This window comes from Eulemur rufifrons, chromosome 7 (assembly GCF_041146395.1).
Source record: "Eulemur rufifrons isolate Redbay chromosome 7, OSU_ERuf_1, whole genome shotgun sequence".
Classification (NCBI taxonomy): Eukaryota; Metazoa; Chordata; class Mammalia; order Primates; family Lemuridae; genus Eulemur; species Eulemur rufifrons.
Window position 1 is genome coordinate 237,008,801 of NC_090989.1, and position 21,762 is coordinate 237,030,562.

Here is a 21,762-nt window from a genome sequence, read left to right on the forward strand (position 1 = left end):
TGATGCAAAAATGAATTATTTTCCAGGAGCAAGATAGTGCTGTACAAAATATGCACAAGAAAGTAGAAAAATTAGAAACAGAACATATGGATTGCTCTGACCTTTTACGGCGACAAACAAGTGAACTTGAATTTAGCACTCAACGTGAGGAACGCCTTAGAAAAGAATTTGAGGTACGTTTTCTCATTCTTTTATAACACATATATATAATATAACATCCATTTAGTGATTTAAGGTTAGAGAAAGTTTTATGCTGCAATAAAATATAAAACTAATTCTGGGGGCATTTATTTATATTGCATATTTGGCTGCTTTGAAAAACTCTTGTATCTGAGTAAAGTGTTTTATATTTTGCCCCTATTTTTTAAAATCTATTCATTTTTAACAATTAACTCTCATGGAATATTTGAGATGTTTGAGAGTAATTGTTTATAAGGTTGTGGAAGCAACATAGGAAAAGATTTGGTGTACAGAAGTTCTAAAAGGTAAAAGTAATATTAAATTCCAATTTTGTAGTTTAAATCAGGTACTAACTGGTTTTGTGGAATGCTTTTCAGAAGAGACTTTAGATGGGAAAGGAGCATCAATTTACAAGTGAAAAATAGGATTTTTATGAGTGAACGATACTGAAAATAATTTTAATTAATATTGAGAGAAATCTAATAGATTTGTTAATTTACCTTCTCTCTTTTTTTTTTTTTTTTTTTTGAGACAGAGTCTCACTCTGTTGCCCAGGCTAGAGTGAGTGCCATGGCGTTAGCCTAGCTCACAGCAACCTCAAACTCCTGAGCTCAAGCGATCCTCCTGTCTCAGCCTCCCGAGTAGCTGGGACTACAGGCATGCACCACCATGCCCGGCTAATTTTTTTTCTATATATATTTTTAGCTGTCCATATAATTTCTTTCTATTTTTAGTAGAGATGAGGTCTCGCTCTTGCTCAGGCTGGTCTCGAACTCCTGAGCTCAAACGATCCGCCCACCTCGGCCTCCCAGAGTGCTAGGATTACAGGCGTGAGCCACCGCGCCCGGCCTTACCTTCTCTTTTAAATTTCCCTTTGCTTTGTGGAAAATGTTATATTTAAACAGGTGAAGTTTTGTGCTAAGCATAATTTATAATCTTTATCAGGTAAATAAAGATTTATATAGACTATTTAATGGTAAAGTTCTATACACGTACTTGTTGAACTCACTGCTGTAATGTTCTGGGAATTTTAGCTAAAGAAATATGTAAAAGCAAGAACAGCAATAAGAATTATAACTTTTGGAAAGAAGGAGGTATGATTTTTATTATTTTCAGATATGCTTATACACATGAATAGTAAAGAAAATCAACTTTAAAATTATTATGCTAGTAAAAACATTCAATAAGGATGCTAGGCAGAAAATAATGTATAACAATTATATTTATATTATTACTACCAGCAATAATCAGTTAGAGACTATAATACTGAAAAGATTTTCTTCACCACGGTGACGAATTAGGAATAAAATTTAAAAATACATTAAAAATTATGAAATTTAACTGAGAGTCTTAAAATGGTGAGACATTTTGGGAACACTTAACACTGTAAAGATATCCTCCCTAGATTATATTATGAGTTAAAGCAGTTCCAATCCAAATTTTAATGGATTTATTTTGGAAAGACAGAATCTAAAGTTCATGTAGAAAACTAAATAGACCAGATGAGAGCCTAAAACATTTTGATAAAAGAAGAGTAGTGAATGGGGACCTATGCTTACCAGAGGTTAATACATATTATAAAGCTTTAGTAAGGTATCATTGGTGGTTCTTTGGTTGTCTTACAACAGAAACTAACTTTGCTTAACTTAAATAGGGACTTCAGTATGGGAATCATGTTCACAGAATCAGAAGGAAGGCCAAAGAATCAGGCTTAGAAAGCATATGGATCCCAGAGACTCTCCACAGGTCTTGGGAGCAGAAATGTTGGATGGAGTTGGGGTGAATTGGCACCAATAATTTTTATTCTTTTTATAACTTTATTCAGGGTTCAAATCCCATGGAAGGAACATTTGATTGAAAGAGGTAATTCACCCCAAATGAATCCCTGCCAATTTTACCAAAATTAAAACCCCCAAAAAGAATTCTTATAAGGAAAATTAGTGTGCTGGTACCAAAAGAAAGGGACAAGGTTGTTGAGTGGCCAAAAAGTACAATTACCCTAAGACTAGACTGTATTAGTCAAGATTTTCCAGAGACAGAACCAATATAGATATAGACATAGACATAGATAGAGAGGATTATTAGGGGAATTGGCTCATGTGATTATGGAGGCTAAGAAGTCCCATGACAGGCCATCTACAAGCTGGAGACCCTGATAGTGTGGCTTAATGCAAGTCTAAAAGCCTTAGAGCCAGGGAAGGCAATGGTGCAATTCTCAGTCCTAGGCCAGAGAGGTTTGAGTTCTGATGTCTAAGGGCAGGAGGAGGAGAGTGTCTCAGCTCCAGGAGAGAGAGAAGAAATCCTCATAGAAGAAATCCTTAAAGAGTGAGAGAAGGAGAGAAAGAAGAAGAAAGGAGGAGGAGGAAGAGGAGGAGGAAGGAAGAAGAAAGAAGGAGGAAGAAAGAAGAAGAAAGCGGAAGAAAGAAGAAAGAAGAAGAAGAAATCCTTTTCTCTCCTTTTTTGTTTTATCCAGGCCCCCAGTTGATTGGAGGTGCCCACCGACATTGAGGGTGAATCTTTTCCACTCAGTCGACTAATTCATATGCCAATCTCCTCTGGAAACAACCTCATAGTCACAGCCAGAAGTAATAAAAGTAGTGCTCTACCAGTTCCTTAGGTTTTCCTTAAACCAGTCAAGTTGATACCTAAAATTAATTATCACACAGACTTTCAGTGGAACAGGATTGAAAAGCCAGGAGACTTACAAATATTCTATAACAATTTTGTATTTAAAGTATTTTTTTTAAATCGGTGAGGATAGGACAGATTATTCAGTCAATCATGTTGGCACAATTGATTAACTCTTTGGGACAAAATAAGAGTCTTACATTGTATTCTAAAATAAAGTTCAGTTGATTAAAAAGAATAAAATGTTAAAAACAGCTGGGCGCGGTGGCTCATGCCTGTAATCCTAGCACTCTGGGAGGCCGAGGATCACTCAAGATCAGGAGTTCGAGACCAGCCTGAGCAAGAGCGAGACCCCGTCTCTACCAAAAATAGAAAGAAATTATCTGGCCAACTAAAATATATATAGAAAAAATCAGCCGGGCACGGTGGTGCATGCCTGTAGTCCCAGCTACTCGGGAGGCTGAGGTGGTAGGATCGCTTAAGCCCAGGAGTTTGAGGTTGCTGTGAGCTAGGCTGACGCCACGGCACTCACTCTAGCCTGGGCAACAAAGCGAGACTCTGTCTCAAAAAAAAAAAAAAAAAAGAAACAAAAAAAGTTAAAAACAAAGATGAACTAAGAGGAAAATTTATTAATTTATTTGCTTATTTTTTTGAGATGGTGTCTTGCTATTTTTTGCCCAGGCTGGTCTTGAACTCCTGAGCTTGAGCAATCCTCTTGTCTCAGCTTCCCAAGTAACTGGGACTACAGGCACATACTACCATGCCCAGCTTAAGAAGAAAATTTTGATTAACATTTTTCTGCTTTCTGAGTGCAGAAGGACTTGTTACTAATCAAAAAAGCAGAGGAACAAAATCATATAGAAATAGATTTATAGATTTGACTATGAAATATTAGTCTTATATAAGTAACCCCCTCTCTTCAAGCAAAATAAAAAGACAAATAACAAAATGAAAGAAATACTTACAGCAAAGGGTAAGTCAACATTTATCTCTGTATTTGTATTTAAATCATCTATGATTTGATAAGAAAAAGGAGAAAACCTTTCTGAAAAAATCTACCAAAGAAATCAAACAAGATATGAAAGAAGAAATTCAGATAGATGACAAACACATGGAAAATGCTTAACCTCACCATAATGTAAGACAGACTATAACACTCATAATACTAACATTAAAGAAAATGAGGGTACCAGCATTGGAGAGGATGGTGGTAAAAATTCCTGTACCTTACTGATGAGAATGTAAATTTCTAAAACCTTGAAGGAGGTCCATTGGGCAACTTTATCTTCAGAAAATTACCACATCCCTCTTGGCCCTCTGGGACTTGCTTTCTTCTGCACTGTCTCTTCTCATTGCCCTCTAGACCCATGGCATAACAGTACTCCTGGGATGTCTTCATTATCCTCTTTCTGTTGTATCCTCTCTTTCCTAAGTCCCATGCCTCTTATTTCAATGAAGCACATAGTCTAGACATTTCTAAAGAAAGGCTATATTGGAGGTAAATTTTATGTATATCTGAACATGTTTTTATCAATAACGTATTAGGGTAGATATAATTTGGCCGAATATAGAAATTTATGTTGAAAGTCATTTTCCCTTGGAATTTGGAGGCCCTTGCCTCACTGGTTTCCAGTCTTGTCTATTGCTCTTGAGAGGCCCGATGCTATTTTGGTTTATGTTCCTTTGTTTGCGACCTTTTTCTCACTCTCTTCTTCTCTGAAAGTTTTCTTGATTCTCTGTTTTTTTAATCTTTTCATTATGGAACACTTTAAAAATATGTAAAAGTAGACAGAAGAGTATAATGAACCTAATATATCCATCACCAGCTTCAGTCAATTTATGGGCAATCTTGTATTATTTATACCTCAACTTACTTTCCCTTTTCCCATATTATAATGAAACAAGTCCCTAGCTATCATATCATTTTAACCATAAATATTTCATTATGATTTCTAAAAATAAGTGGTCTTTTATTTAAAGCCACATTATTATCACATCTGAATTATTTAACAGTAATTACTGAATATAATCAAATATCCAGATATTATTCAAATTTTAAGTAGTCTCATAAACCTTTTTGGCACCAGGAACTAGTTTCATGGAAGACAATTTTTCCACTGAATGGGGTGGGGTGGGCTGAGGGGAGGCGGAACTTAGGTGGTGATGTGAGTGATGTGTAGCAGCTGTAAATACAGATGAAGTTTCACTTGCTTGGCTGCCACTCACCTCCTGCATGCAGCCTGGTTCCTAAGTTTCATGGAAGACAATTTTTCCACGGACTGGGGTGGTGGTGGGGAGGCAGAGCTCAGGCAGTGATGCGTGTGAGCAGGGAGCAGCTGTAAATACAGATGAAGCTTTGTTCTCTTGCCTGCTGCTCACCTCCTGCTGTGTGGCCTGGTTCCTAATAAGCCACAGACCTGGTACCGGTCCGCAGCCTGGGACTTGGGTACCGCAGTCATAAATGACATAAACATGTGTTTATGTTTATAGTTTGTTTGATTCTGAATCCCAAATTAGGTCTATACATTATAATTGGTTGATGTCTCTTAAGTCTCTTTTATTTATTTTTTTGTTTTTGTTTGTTTTTATTTTTGAAAAGTTAAAAATTCCTTAATTTTTTATTCCTGGTACCATTACCACAATTTACAGGGCAATATACCTGATGTCATGAAAAGAAAAAGAAAAAGACAATGCTACAACAGATCAAAGACCTCAGGAATGTACATATAATTGACACTACATTGCATTAATCAATAGCTGCACTTTTTGCCAACTGTGCTTATGACAGTCCTGAACAAGAAGGGTTACTATTTTAAGCTGCAGTGACTTTTCTGACTATGGATCCTTGTTCCTTCTGTGGTAGATTTTTACAGTTCCTCTAATGCATTTGTCTCAAAGTAACCTGCAGCTTATCTGACAATTCTTCACTCTCTCTCCTGCTAAGAACTATAGCCCTTTCCTGCTGTTTTTAGAACCTTCTGCTACCATATCCACCACTTCAACCACCAGATCCATACCCACTACCATCTGCACTGCCTGAGCTTCTACCAAAACTGTTCCCTTTTATGGGTCCATCATTTGATTGCTGTTGTCCACTATAATTTCCAAAATTGTTATAGTTGCTACTACCACCATAGTTACCTCTAAAATTTCCTGTTTCATTATAACCATCATATCATCCTCCACCACCACCATGTCCACCACCATAGCCCCCTCTCCTACTGAAACCAGGACCACCACCATAGTTGCCACCATCACTTCCAAATCCATTGTATTCACCATCACCTCCTCCATAACTACCTCTGCTGCCACCACCTCCATCACCATAGCCTCCTCTTCCACCAAAGTTTCCACCACGGCCAAAATTACCTCTACTACCTCCAAAGTTTCCCCCATGACCCATAAAGTTATCAGATCCTCCTCCCTGACCTCTTTGCCATCCAGCAGACTGCATCTCTTGTTTAGAAACGGTCTTTGTCACTTCACAGTTATGCCCGTTAATAGTATGGTATTTCTGTTTTTTTTTTTTTTTTTTTTTTTTTTTTTTTTTGAGACAGAGTCTCACTCTGTTGCCCAGGCTAGAGTGAGTGCCGTGGCGTCAGCCTAGCTCACAGCAACCTCAAACTCCTGAGCTCAAGCGATCCTCCTGTCTCAGCCTCCCAAGTAGCTGGGACTACAGGCATGCGCCACCATGCCCGGCTAATTTTTTCTATATATTTTTAGCTGTCCATATAATTTCTTTCTATTTTTAGTAGAGGTGGGGTCTCGCTCTTGCTCAGGCTGGTCTCGAACTCCTGAGCTCAAACGATCCGCCCACCTCGGCCTCCCAGAGTTCTAGGATTACAGGCATGAGCCACCGCGCCCGGCCAGTATGGTATTTCTGAACAACAATTTTATCAACAGTATCGTGATCATCAAAAGTTGCAAAAGCAAATCCTCTCTTTTTTCTACTCTGCCTATCTTCTGTAATTTCTATGGTTTCAATCTTGCCATACTTTTCAAAGTAGTGTCTCAAATTATATTCTTCTGTATCTTCTTTCATACCACCAACAAAATTTTTCTTCACTGTTAGATGGGCACCAAGCTTTACAGAATCCTGTCTAGAAATAGCTCTTTGGTTCTATAACACGCCCATCAACCTTGTGTGGTTGAGCACACATTGCTACATCCACCTCTTGAACACAAGAGTAAGTCATGAAACCAAAGCCCCTGGAAAAATTTGTTTGGGGGTTTCTGATTACCACACGATCTGTGAGTGTGCCCCATTTCTCAAAATGTTCTCTTAAACTATCATCCATAGTTTCAAAGCTCAGACCACCAATAAACAGTTTTCTCAAATGCTCTGGTTCCTTTGCAGCATGGCCTTCCTCCCCCTGGTGGTGGTGGTGTCAGCTGGAGTTAGGCTGGGGGCAAGCGAGGTACAGTTTTACCTCTATTTTGAGCTCTTAAGTCTCTTTTAATCTACAGGTTCTTCATCTAGGGCTTTATTTTTATCTTGCGTATTTTTGAAAACACTAAATTATTTGTGCTATGGAGTTCCCACTGAATATGAAATTTCATAACATCAGAATTAAATGGTGTTTCTTAGTATGGATCTTGCCTATTCAACGTGCAGGACATGTGGTGGCCATTTTAGTCAGGAGACTCAATGTGGTTCATTTTGAGGAATTCTCTTGTCTTATTTCTTCACAATTTTGTCCTCAGTTTTTTTTTCTGTTTTCTCTCTCTGGGGCTTTTATTATTTAAGTGTTAGACCAACTGGGTTGATGTTTTACTTTTCTTACCTTTCTTTTGTCTTTCTCTTTGTCTTTTTGTTGTCATTGATGCTTCAGGGGAGATTTACTTCACTTTACTTCATTATCTTCATATCGAATATTTTCTTTTTCTTTCTAATCTCTGAGAGCTTCTTCTCTGTATCATTTTTGTAGTATCCTGTTCCTATGTTATGACTGTAGCATTCATTTGTTTATTCAGTAAATATGCACATTTATGGGTGCTGGAGGCATAACAGAGAACAAAAGAAAAAGCCTGTCTTTTCTCTTGAAGTTGAGAGGAGGAATTGCTTTTTTTTTTTTTTTTTTTTTTTTTGAGACAGGGTCTTGCTCTGTCACTCAGACTGGAGTGCTGTGGTGCCATCATATAGCTCACTGCAGCCTCAAACTCCTGGGCTCAAGTGATCCTCCTGCCTTAGCCTCCTGAATAGATAGGACTACATGTGTGTACCACTATGCTCGACTAATTTTTAAAAATTTTTTTGTAGAGAACGGGGGTCTCGCTTTGTTGCCCAGGCTGGTTTCTAACTCCTGGCCTCAAGTGATCCTCCTGCCTCAGCCTCCCAGAGTGCTGAGGTTACAGGTATGAGCCACTGTGCCTGGCCAGGAATTGCATGTTAAATGAAGCAAAACATGTGTAATGTGTTGGTTGGTAATAAGTGCCATGGAGAGTAATAGAGGAGTCTAGAGGAGGTAATGAGTAATGGGATGGGATGGTTACCCTTTTATATTGGTGGTCATGGAAGGCTAACTTGATAAGGTGGCATTTGAGGTGAGACTTGAAGAAAAGGATTGAGCCATGTGGATATCTGGAGAAAGGACATTCTAGGTAGAAGAAATAGAAAGTGCAAAGGCCACGAGATGTAAGTGTGCTTGGAATGTTTGAGGAATGGCAAGTAGACCATTGTGGTCTGAACAATGGAATGAACAAGAAAGAGACTACTAGCAGGATATATAGAATTGTAGGCAGATCATATAGGATCTTGAAGATCTTTCATATTTTTTTTTTTTTTTGAGACAGGGTCTTGCTTTGTTGCCCAGGCTAGAGTGAGTGCCGTGGCATCAGCCTAGCTCACAGCAACCTCAAACTCCTGGGCTTAAGCGATCCTACTGCCTCAGCCTCCCGAGTAGCTGGGACTACAGGCATGCGCCACCATGCCCGGCTAATTTTTTTTTCTATATATATTTTAGTTGGCCAGATAATTTCTTTCTATTTTTAGTGGAGACGGGGTCTCGCTCTTGCTCAGGCTGGTCTCAAACTCCTGACCTTGAGCGATCCACCCGCCTCGGCCTCCCAGAGTGCTAGGATTACAGGCGTGAGCCACCGCGCCCGGCCAGATCTTTCATATTTTGTTGTAAGAACTTTTGTTTTTTTCTGAGTGAGATAGAAAGCTATTGGAAAGTTCTGAGCAGAGGAGTGACATGCCTTATATGCCTTATTTATTTATTTATTTATTTATTTATTTTTTTGAGACAGTCTCGCTTTGTTGCCCGGGCTAGAGTGAGTGCCGTGGTGTCAGCCTAGCTCACAGCAACCTCAAACTTCTGGGCTTAAGCGATCCTACTGCCTCAGCCTCCCAAGTAGCTGGGACAACAGGCATGAGCCACCATGCCTGGCTAATTTTTTCTATATATATATTTTAGTTGGCCAGATAATTTCTTTCTATTTTTGGTAGAGATGGGGTCTCGCTCTTGCTCAGGCTGGTCTCGAACTCCTGAGCTCAAACAATCCACCCACCTCGGCCTCCCAGAGTGCTAGGATTACAGGTGTGAGCCACTGCACCTGGCCTATGTTTTAAAAACATTATTCTGAATACTCTTTGAAGAATAGATTAAAAGAGACCATTTAGAAGACTGTTAAAGTGATGTAGGTGAGAGAATGTGGTGTGTTCGACCAAGGTAGTGGTAGAGGAGGTGGTCAAATTTGGATATATTTTAGAAGATAGAACCAACAAAATTTGCTGATTAATTGGGCCTGGTTTGTGAGAGAACAAGAAGTAAAGGATAATGCCAAAGATTTTGGCTTGAGCAGACAGGTGAATGGCATTTTCATTTACTGAACTGGTAAAGAATACAAGTAGAGTAGGTTTGGGAGAGATCAGGAGTTTGGTTTTAGATATGTTAAATTTAACATGCCTGTTAGACATCCAAGTGGTGATGTTGAGTAGACAGTTGAATATATGAGTATTGGGTTTAGGGAAGCCTTCCAGTAGGGTGATAAGGAAATGTAATGAATGTTACATTGGAAAATTTTGAAATGTACAATCTAAAGGTCTTTTTTCTGTTTCTGTAGTTTCTGCAAAGAGTTTTGTGCTAGTTTCCAGTTTGGTGGTTGTAAAATGGAAGAAGGAAATGGAGGAAGAATCTAGGCATCATACTGTTTAGTATGCAGACTTTCCCCTGGTTTCATGCTGGTGTACCCCTCTCCCTGTCCCCTCTACATGTATTTCTATGTTTAGCCTCTGGTTTAGATTCATGTTCTCCAGATAATACACCTCTACTTTGTGTCACGGTTAGGGAGGGGTAGTTTGGCTACTTGGGATTGGGTTGGATGCCTGGAGGTCTAACTTCTCATATTGATGATTTAAAAAAAAATCTTTATTGAGATGTAATTTGCATACTATAAATTCACCAATTTAAAGTATACAGTTCAATGATTTTTAGTATTAATATATTGACAGCATTGTGCAACCATCACCAGAATCAATTTTAGAACATTTTTATCACCCCAGTAAGAAACCTCGTACCCATTAGCCATCACTTTCCTATTTTCCCATCTCTCTCAGCCTTAAGCAACCACTGATCTACTTTCTATGTTTATAAATTTGCCAATTTTAGACATTTCATATAAATGGAACTACAATATGTGGTCTTTCATGATTGATTTCTTTCACTTAGCATAATGTTTTCAAGGTTCATCCATGCTGTAGTATGTATCAGTACTTTGCTCCTTTTTATGACTGAATAATATTCTATAGTAAATCTACATTTTGCATATTCATCCATCTGTTGATGGAAATTTATGTTGTTTCCACTTTTTTAGCTATTATGAATAATGCTGCTGTGAATGAATATTCATGTACAAGGTTTTGTGTGGATATGTTTTCAGTTCTCTTGGGTATATACCTAAGAGTGGAATTGCTAGGTCACGTGATAACTGTATGGTTAACATTTGGAGGAACTGTCAGGCTGTGTTACACAGTGGCAGCACCTTTTTATATTTCCACCAGCATTGTATGAGGGTTCCAGTTTCTCCAGATCCTTACCAACACTTGTTATTGTCCATCTTTTTGATTATAACCCTTGTGAAATGGTATCTCATGGTTTTGATTGGATTTTTTCTTTTTATTTAACTCTTTAAATAAAGATCTTTAAAACAAGGTCTTGCTCTGTTGCCAAGGCTGGAGTATAGTGGCCTGATCATAGCTCACTGTAACCTCCAGCTTCTGGGTTCAATTGATCCTCCTGCCTCAGCCTCTTGAGTAGCTAGAACTATAGGCATGCCCCATTATGCTTGGCTAATTTTTAAATTTTTGGTAGAGACTGGGTCTTTCCACAGAGACTGGCCTAGGCTGGTCTTGAACTCCTGGCCTTAGGCAATCCTCCTACCTTGGCCTTCCAAAGCACTGGGATTACAGACATGAGCCACAGTGCCCTTGATTTGCATTTCTCTAATAACTAATGATGTTGAATATCATTTCATATGCTTATTGGCCATTTGTATGTCTTCTTTGGAGAAATATCTATTCATAACCCCTGTCCATTTTTAAAATGGGCTATTTGTACCATATGAATGTATAATGTTAATGATAGGGGAAATTGGGTTAATAACAGGGGAAACTAATAATGCCAAATACAAATTTGGCAAAGATAAGATTACACTTTCATCACATATGGTCTAATTTTTTATAAGATTAGAGAATGACAAAAATGAGATTATATTCTAAGTAATATTTTAGCTTAGTTTTCACTTTCAGCATCACTGAAAAGATGTTCAGCCAATAAATTCAGGAATGTATCATATTTTATGTCGTCATTTTAATACTGGTTTGTAGGTGGCTTATTAAAAAGGATTAGGATAGAGTTAATGTTCTGAATGTTAGAATTTAAAAATCATTTAAAAGTCACTTTAAGATGCTGTAAAACCTTCTGATCATCACTAAAAACATTTTAATTGTGTGATAGTTGCAAAGAAGTACTGATTCTTTTTTGTTGATAGAATTCTTGGTAAGCCAGTTTTGACTCAGTTGAGAAAATGTCTAATGCCTAAACTTTAAGATGTATTTATGGATAATTCAGTTTTGATTTTGTTTACCTGTAAAATACTTAATTGCCCCAATATCTATTTTAGACTAGTTTTATTTTTCCTCTATGATTTTTCTTCACTGCTCTGTAAATACTGTTGATAATGGCAGGTCTCTGCTTTTGGAGAATTGCTTTGAAGATAGTATAGATAGTCTCTATTTTATTCTATTTATGAGAATTTTATAAGTGGATAGAGTCTTCTGACTTATCTATGATTCTTCATATTTAGATTTCTTTAAAAAAACTTTGCTTTATATTATATTATGCATTATTAATATATATAGTATTAGTGAATATGTTTTGCATTGGCTGTTTGACCGGATGGTGAGATAATGAACAAGAAGTTAAATTTATTTAAAAGTCACCAAATGGCATTAATTTTGCCTCTGAGTTTTCTCATATATTGTGCTGGCTGCATGGAAAGTTGAGAGCTACTTAAAAACAAGCAAGCAAGCAAAAACACCTTCAAATCAGAGTGATCAAGATTTAAAATATTATGTACTATATTAGGCCTTTTTTGTAAAATATATCATGTTGTTGTAAAAGTCAGATAAGAAGAAGTTAAATAACAGTAAGTTAAAAATATTTCTAGAGAGAATTTTATGATAGTTTTACATTCAATTGTGGAGACATTAACTACCAATACTTCTAGGTACTTGAGTAATTGTCAATTGTATTTTTAAAGGAATTAAGCTGGGATAATAATAGAGAAGAAAATTGTTAAAATTTTAATTCAATAGAACATATTATTTAATATCAGTAATACTTGACAAAAGCAACTAATACAATAGACATTTAGCCTAATAAATGTTTTAAATTCTAGTGAAGCTTTTTAACAGTTGCATTTCATGAAAGGTATTTTCTTTATGTGCCTGGGCCAAAGAAGTTTGTATATATATTTATATATATATAAAAGAATTTTAAAATCCTATAAGCTATACACCATGGTGTGGCTTAATCATCTTAACATGGATCAATGGTTTCTTAGATTAAAAAAAAAGACAAACTCCCAATCCAATTTTATAAATGTGGTGCTGAATACCACAGAATCAAGGGAAAAGTGAACTGGAAGAAAAAAATATCCATGGCTTTTATAAACCTCTTTACAACTAGGGGAGTTTATTATCATGGGAAATAAGCTTAACTCAATAAGAAAAAAGAAAAGAGAAGATGCAAACCTAATTCTGAGAGAACTGAAGAATCTTGTGAAAGATTATGCTGGAGAGAGAGCAGTCTTTGCAAATAAATTCTGAATTGCTTCTGTCAGTCATATTCTATATTATAGTAACATGAAGAAGGGTAGAAGGTAGCCTTTTTCTCTAAATGTGTACTGCACTCAAGTGAAAAAGGAAAGAAAAATATATTTCACCTTTTATAATTGTCGATCAAGACAACCTTCTATGATTCATTTTTTAAAGCCATCACATGTTTGTAGGAATCATTTTTGAACTCCACTTGTGTTTATTACTAACTATAATGATGAAATCCGCTGTTATATGGTCATACTTATAAGTATTATACATTTAAATATAACATTTTATGTTCATAATGGATTTTAAGATTGGAACTTCATTAAAAATTTTGTTAAATACTCAAATTTTTGTTTCCAGAAAAGTTAAAGAAGCTAAATTAGTTTATTACCATGCTGATTGGAATTTGTGACCTGCAGATTCTCTTCCTGATAGTTCCTATTTTTAGTATGTCGTTTCTTTTATTACACCTAAAAGTAGTAAAACTTTTTTCCCTTAAACTGTTTTATCATCTGAGTGATATACTTCATTATTCATTCCTTGCAGAATAAAAAAATTTCTGTGTTCTCCAATTTGTTCCTGTTGTCACCCATTGCCTTCATATATCCCTTCTTGTTAAGGCTCTGTTGCCATCCTCAGTGACTTTGAGTTTCCTACTCCCAAAACTGCACAGTTAACCATGGTCAAGATGACTGGCATAGAGAGCTCTGAAGATTTATATATTCAGCTATGCTTTTAATGAGCCTGTTTGTGATAATAATCTAGAGGTTTCTGGAAAACACATATGATCTGGCCATTAATGAAATAGTTACAAATGAATTGTAATTGGTAACAGGGAAATAGGAGTACCCTCAGAGGCAAATCAGTTTTCATCCGCAACACAAGTCTTTTGCTTACTTATAATGGAAATTGCTTTGATAGATATGTCAGGACCCATTTTGTCCTTTTAGCTAAGGACCTCATATGATATCTGGTACATGGTAGGTACTCTTTAAATGTTCCATTCTCCTTTTTAGCTGAGCTGTATAATAAAATAAATGTCAATGAGATTATCATGAAAAGGTACAAACCTATTCATTGGTTTTTAATAATCTTTTAAGTATTTTTATGTAATAGCATTTGCTTAATGGCATTGAATATAAATATAACATGTTTGGATTTCTGTGGGGTTCGAGTTCAGTGGATTACACTTTCCTGACCAGGAGGTCAGCTGTTCACTTTTACACAGCAGTTCCCATGTTCTGAGTCACAAAGCAGCATTAATTTGGCCTCTGAGTTATTTCTCATATTTACTATGCTGGCTACATGGAAAGTGAGAGAGCTACTTAAAAACAAACAACTAAGCAAACCCAAAACACCTTCAAATCAGAATGCCTTATTAAGATTTAAAATATTATATACTATGTTCGGCCTTTTTAATAAAATATACCATGTTGTTGTAAAGGTCAAATGAGAAAATATAAGACTTCTTTGAAAACTGTAGAATATTAATATTGAACTGTAGGATTGATCTCATCAGTGACATTAATGTAAATACACTCTCTTGTGTAGAAATGACACTTCGCAATATAAGTGCTTTAAAAAAACTCACATTAAAGGTCAGGCTAATTGAATAATATTATTGCTTTTTAAGATATTTGATTAAAGATAAATAATAAAGGTTTCATAGACTATTCTTTTTTTTTTTTTCACCCCCCCCATCCATAGACTATTCTTAATTATGACCCTTCAGTATATGAATCTGGTTAAGTGATTTGATATCATGATGCATGTTTTTCAAATATTTATCAAATACTTGGAGACTTTGACCCTTTGATGTGTCTTTTTTGCTAATCAAAAATACTTTGAGACCTTCAGTTTAAGGGCTCAAAGTACAGTGGTTATTCCACCCCCATAAAGAATAAGTATTGTAGTTAAATGTTAACACATATAAGTTATTAATAGCCATTAAAATAACAATAAAATATATTTAGCACTAAAATAGACATTACAGAATTAGTCTATGATGATTCAGTCCCTTGGAATAATCTTTTTTAAGATGGATTATTACTATATTGGTTACTTGTGTAAATGTCCATTAATGGGAATTATCAGGTGTTAAAAGAAAAACAACCACTTTTTATTTACGAAAGTTATTGATATTCTGGTGTAAACTTTGTACAACTGTTTAAGAAACAGTAATATATAACACACTACTGAAGAATCATTAACTAGTATGTACTTGGGTGAAAATTCCTCCTCTATTTTTCTTGATGTCTATTTTAGTGGGCTAAACTTTGTATATAGAATGTTTTTCTGCTTGACTAATTCCTCTAAGTTCATATATATCCTCTAAGCTGGATATGTTGTATTTGTGGAGGAAAGAATATAGTAGGAGCTGTTTATTTGTTCAGTCTTTCAGCACGTTCATTGTATACACATGTTTTTATAACTTTTTTGAAACTTTTATAGTAGTCTCATGGAAACCATAGAAGCAAATGTGGTATGGAGAACATCTGGGTATGTTTGGTTAGTTCTGCTGTTGAATTGGAGTTGTCAGCTTATGCCTGGTTTATGATAAAGTAACATGTATTAAAGGGTTGGATAAAAGTCATCCTTTATATTGGCCTTCTTCAAAGACTGAAAACTCACTTATGTGTAGTAGATTGTCTAATTGGGCTTAATGTGATTTAATGAGATAGAAATCAGAAAAAAAAGAGGTAAACACATAGTATTTACTAGAATCAAAATATCTTGGCAATATATAACACTAGGAAAGTACATGGCAACTAGCTAATAAATGACAAAATGTGTGATCATTTTGTTTTACACAAAGAACTCTGTTCATAGTGTTAGGGAACAGACATGTAATACCTGTATTACAGGCAAAGCTGTATGTAGTTAAATTGGTCTGTGGTATATATGAATTTGTGTTAGATTTTGTATTTTAATCAGAATTCTGTTATGCCCTCTGCCCTTGCTTTGTTGATTATATTAGAATTGAATACCAGTGAGACAGTTTATGAGTGTTGTAGTTAGTTCTCTTTGGTGGTATTATTGGAAAAAACAGTCCGTGAGCAGCACGTTGATGTTCCTCTAGCACCCTCTGCTGGATATAAGAATTAATTCACCAGACTAAAAGATTAAAAAAATATTTATTGCCAGGGCTTTAATTTAATTATGTCTGTCGACAAAGCTCACTCTTGGAAGAAGTTTGTTTAAAGATTTGATGATTTTTTTCTATCCTTACTGAGTAATTGATAGTTTTAGTAATAATAAACAGCTTATAAATTTGTTTTCTTTTGGATATTTCATTTAAACAGGAAGGTGTGAAAATAAAAGATGTGATCTCTGGTTTATTATTTCAACCCATTTGGTTTTGGTCTAGGCAGGAGAAACAGAACCTCCAGCAGTAATGTGTGAGATTTCCAGTTTTTCTACCTTCTTGCTGATACTTGTTATTTTCTGCTTTTTAAAATTATAGCCATCTTAGAGGGTGTAAAGAGGCATCTCTTTGTGGTTTTGATTTCCATTTCTCTAATGACTAATAATGTTGAACATCATTTCATGTATGTATTGGCCATTTGCGTATCTTCTTTGGACAAATGTCTATTTAAGTCCTTTACCCTTATTTTAATTGAGTTGTTTTTTTATTGCATGAGTTCTTTATTCTAGATACTAGCCCATTATCAGATACATAATTTGTAAATATTTTCTTCCATTTTTTTAGGTTGTCATTTTACTTTCTTACTAAAGTTCTTTGCTGCACATACGTTTTTATAATAATTTGTTAATTTTTTACATAATATTTGTACATATTTATGTACAAATGTAACATTTTGTTATATGCATAGAATGTATAATGATCAAGTCAGGGTATTTAGGATATCCATGACCTAGAGCATTTATCATTTCTATGTGTTGGGAACATTTCAAGGCCTCTTTTCTTGCCATTTTGAAATACACAATATATTATTAGCTAGTCACCCAACTCTACTATTGAACATTAGAACTTACTCCTTCTAACTGTATGTTTGTACTTATTAACATCCTCTCTTTAGTCCCTTCCTCTGACCTTCCCAGCCTCTGGTGACTATCATTCTACTCTCTACCTCCAGGAGATCAGTGTTTTTAGTTAGCATATAAGTGAGAGCATGCAATGTTTATCTTTCTGTGCCTGGCTTATTTCACTTCACATAATGACCTCTAGTTCTATCCATGTTGCTTACAGGATTTCATTATTTTTTATGGCCAAATAGTATTCTATTGTGTGTATATATATCACATTTTTTAATCCATATATCCATTGACAGATACTTAGATTGATTCTATACCTTTGCTGTTGTAAATAGTGCTGCAACAAGTTTTTAATTTTGATGAATTCCAGTTTATTTTTTATTTTGTTGCTTGTGCTTTTGTTGTTTTATCTAAGAATCCGTGAAGATTTACCTCATGTTTTCTTCTAAGAGTTTTATGGTTTTAGCTCTTACATTTAGGTCATTGATCCATTTTGATTTTATTTTGTATATGATACGAGATATGGGGTCCAAATTCATTTTTTTTTGCCTGCGTATATCCAGTTATCTCAGTACCATTGAATAAAAAGATGATTCTTTCTCATTTAATCTTTCTCTTGTCACCATTGTCAAAAATCAATTGACCATTGATTATAGGTTTATTTCTGGACTCTCAGTTCTTTTCTATAGATCCAGATGTTTGTTCTTATGCCAGTATCACATTGTTTTTTTTTTTTTTTTTTCTACATTGTTTTGATCACTGTAGCTTTGCAGTAAGTTTTTTTTTTTTTTTTTTTTTTGAGACAGAGTCTCACTCTGTTGCCCAGGCCAGAGTGCCCTGGCATCAGCCTAGCTCACAGCAAGTTCAAACTCCTGGGCTCAATGAATCCTTCTGCCTCAGCTCTTGAGTAGTTGGGACTACAGGCATGTGCCACCATGCCTGGCTAATTTTTTCTATGTATTTTTAGTTGTCCAGCTAATTTCTTCTATTTTTTTAGTAGAGACAGGGTCTCGTTCTTGCTCAGGCTGGTCTTGAACTCCTGACCTCGAGTGATCCTCCTGCCTCAGCCTCCCAGAGTGCTAGGATTACAGGCATGAGCCACCGTGCCTGGCCTGCAGTAAGTTTTGCAGTTGTGAAATGTGTCTTCCAACTTTGTCCTTCTTTTTTAAGATGTCATGTTAACATTTTGGCTTTAGGCCGGGCGCGGTGGCTCACGCCTGTAATCCTAGCACTCTGGGAGGCCGAGGTGGGCGGATCATTTGAGCTCAGGAGTTCGAGACCAGCCTGAGCAAGAGTGAGACCCCATCTCTACTAAAAATAGAAAGAAATTATACAGACAGCTAAATATATATATAGAAAAAATTAGCCGGGCATGGTGGTGCATGCCTGTAGTCCCAGCTACTCGGGAGGCTGAGGCAGGAGGATTGCTTGAGCCCAGGAGTTTGAGGTTGCTGTGAGCTAGGCTGACGCCACGGCACTCACTCTAGCCTGGGCAACAGAGTGAGACTCTGTCTCAAAAAAAAAAAAACAAAAAAAAAACATTTTGGCTTTAATACTGTTTCTCACATGGTTCTGATGATGAAATTGCTTTTTAATATGATAGCCAGTAACAATCCACGGGACTGGTATTCTGTGTGAAACATATTTTGAGAAGGATAGAAAAGAAGTGAGTATGAAGGGAATTTTTCTTGTTTTTTCTTTTTTTCCCCCTGTTTGAGAGAAGAGAATTTAAAAAAAAATTTAGCTCACATTGACAGTATTGATTGAATTAAACTCTGCCTTCTCGTTTACTTTTCTCTTCAGGCATAAATGGCTTAGTTTATTTTAATAATTTTTTGTTATTATCAAAACATAATTTTGTTAATTGGGTTAATAATGATACCAGCATCATACTTCCCCTTTAACCTTAATACCTTTGCTTTTGTTGCTGTTTTTTAATATGGAAAATTTAAAACATATGGGAAAGTAGAAAGAATACTATACATACTATAATGAACCCGCATATACTCATCATGTAGCTTCAACAATTATCAGTTTATGGCCAGTATTATTTCACGAATACCAACCCCCACTCCAGCCACTAGCTCGATTATTTTAAAGCATATGCAGACATCATGTAATTTCATCTGTGAGCACTTCAGCATGTATTAAACAAGACAAAAGTTTTAAAAAATACCAGTCATTATCACACCTAAAAAAGTAATAATAATTCCTTAGTTTCATCAAATGTATCCAAATTTCCTTATTTCCAGATTTTTGGAGTGTTTTGAGTCTTCACACTAAACCATGAATATTTACTAGTTTAATCTTTCATTGGAATACCTGTTATTTCAAAATACTCTAGTAGTATAGGACTTAAATCTCTTTACTTTTGTAGAGATTATACTCTGTTAACTGAAAGTATTATTTTATCCCTTGGATTTAAATTATCTTTAGACCAAAAGGATCACATTTGGATTTGTTGCTTTCTGTTCCCTGAAGAAAACTATTTTCTAGTGTAATAACTCATTAAGAAATATTATTGATAGTTATAAAATCTAAATAAACCAAATAGTTCAGTGTAAAAAAATACTCTGTGACTTTCATGTTTACAAAACACAGGGTGATTAAATCTCCAAGCAGAATTACTCATAGTAATGAAAGCCATTAGTAGCAAGTGCATCTAAAAAGGCCTCTAGAGAAGAAAGGATATTTGTGTTTACGCACTGTAACAATCATTGTGGGAATATGTTTTGCCCTAAAAGAAGTTTAGTCATTTCTTAATTATTCATAGACAGCTTGATTAGTTTGTGGATTATCCAGTTTTAATTTATGCCTCTTCTTGTGATCTATTACCATTTTTGTCTGTAAACAAAAAGAAATGGTGGGAGAAAAGGAAAAATCAGATTAATCAAGTTGAACATTAAAAAAAAACTTCGCTTGGCTAAATGGCTAAGTAAATACAATGAATATTAACTTATTTCTTGCCCAAACTTTATCTAGAAAGGGAAATCAAATTAGTAATGCCTTCCTGTATCACTTTTGAGCTATCTGTATTGACAGAACTCTATGGCATTTTTTTGCTACTCTTATCCTGAGACATGCTGGGTGTTTCTATAGTTCTATTTTCCCTACCCCAGACATGCTTAGGTCATGACCAATTCCCTCTTTGGGACTAGGAATCTGGTGCTTCCCAGGGCTGCATTTTCTCATCAGAAATGGCATTCAAAAATAAAGGTTTTGACTTCTGCTTCAGGACAGAAACTAACTCATGCCTGAAAAATTAATAAAATAGGCTTCATTGTAATGAAAACTTTTTCTTTGTTAATGACACTCTTAAGAGAATGAAAAGACAAATGGTAGACTTGAAGAAAATAATTGCAAATTACATAACCAACAAAGGACTTGTATCCAGATTAATGATGAACTTTCAAAAAACTCAATACGAAAATAACCCAATTAACAAATAGCGGAAATATTTGAGTAGATACTTCACCAAAGATGATATACACGTGACAAATACATATATGAAAAGATGCTCAATGTCATTAGTCATTAGGGAAATGCAAAGTGAAACTAAAATGAGATACCATTACATGCCTATTTGAGTGTCTAAAAAACCCCAAAGAACCAAAACTGAAAAAATGGCCATGCCAAGTGTTGGTGAGGAGTGGAACAATGGAAAATTTCATACATTGCTGTTAGGAATGTAAATTGGTACTACCACTTTGGAAAACAGTGTGGCAGTTTCTTAAAATATTCAACCTTCAGGGGACTGGGTGTGGTGGCTCACACCTGTAGTCCTAGCACTTTGGGAGGCCCAGGCAAGAGGATCACTTGAGGCCAGGAGTTTGAGACCAGCCTGTGCAAAATAGTGAGAGCTTGTCTTTACCCAAAATAGAAAAATTAGCCAAGTGTGGTGGCACACATTTGTAGTCCTAGCTACTGGGGAGGCTGAAATAGGATTGCTTGAGTCTAGGAATTTGAGGCTGCTGTGAGCAATGATTGTGCCACAGCACTCTAGCCTGGGCAACAGAGCAAGACTCTGTGTCAAAAACAAAATTCCATGTACATCTACCAGTTATTCCACTCTTCACTATTTACCCCAGGAAAATGAAATTGTGTCCATACTTGTGCACAGATGCTTGTGGCAGCTGGAAACAGCTCAAAGTCCATCAACATGTCAACAGATAAATCCGTTGTGGTTGATATCAACCATAGTCGAATAGTAGTTAAGAATAAAGAAGAATGAACAATTGATACATGCAACCACATGGATGAAATAATTATGGAGGGGGGGAAAAAAGCCAGGCGATAAAAAGTACACAATGTATGATTCAATTTATATAAAATTCCAGAAAATACAAATTGTTCTATAGTGACAAAAAGCAGATTGGTGGTTACGTGGGGGTTGGGAGGGCTGGAGGAAGGCATTACCAAGAGACACAGGAATCTTTTAAAGGTGACGGAAATGTTTCCTATCCTTATTGTGACAATGATTTCATGAGAGTGTGTGTATGTTTGTGTATATAAAAAAGCTTATCAAAGTGTACACTTTCAGTATGCATAGGTTATATGTAAATTGTACCTCAGTAAAGCTTAAAAGAGGAAAAGAAAGTAAGCTCTAGAGCATTCTTCTTAGGCATGATTTT

At 35.8% G+C, this 21,762-nt stretch overlaps 1 protein-coding gene and 1 pseudogene across 2 annotated transcripts in view; one reads left to right on the forward strand and one right to left on the reverse strand.

Moving 5' to 3' along the window:
- The window catches only part of CCDC171 (coiled-coil domain containing 171), a 303,473-nt gene that overhangs the window by 31,624 nt on the left and 250,087 nt on the right, over positions 1-21,762 (forward strand). For both annotated transcript variants that reach the window (XM_069474218.1, XM_069474217.1), the window contains one exon: positions 27-173. In XM_069474218.1, the coding sequence (XP_069330319.1) occupies positions 27-173 (147 nt within the window). The remainder of the gene's footprint in view (positions 1-26; positions 174-21,762) is intronic.
- Positions 5,777-21,292, reverse strand: LOC138387911 (heterogeneous nuclear ribonucleoprotein A3-like; annotated as a pseudogene).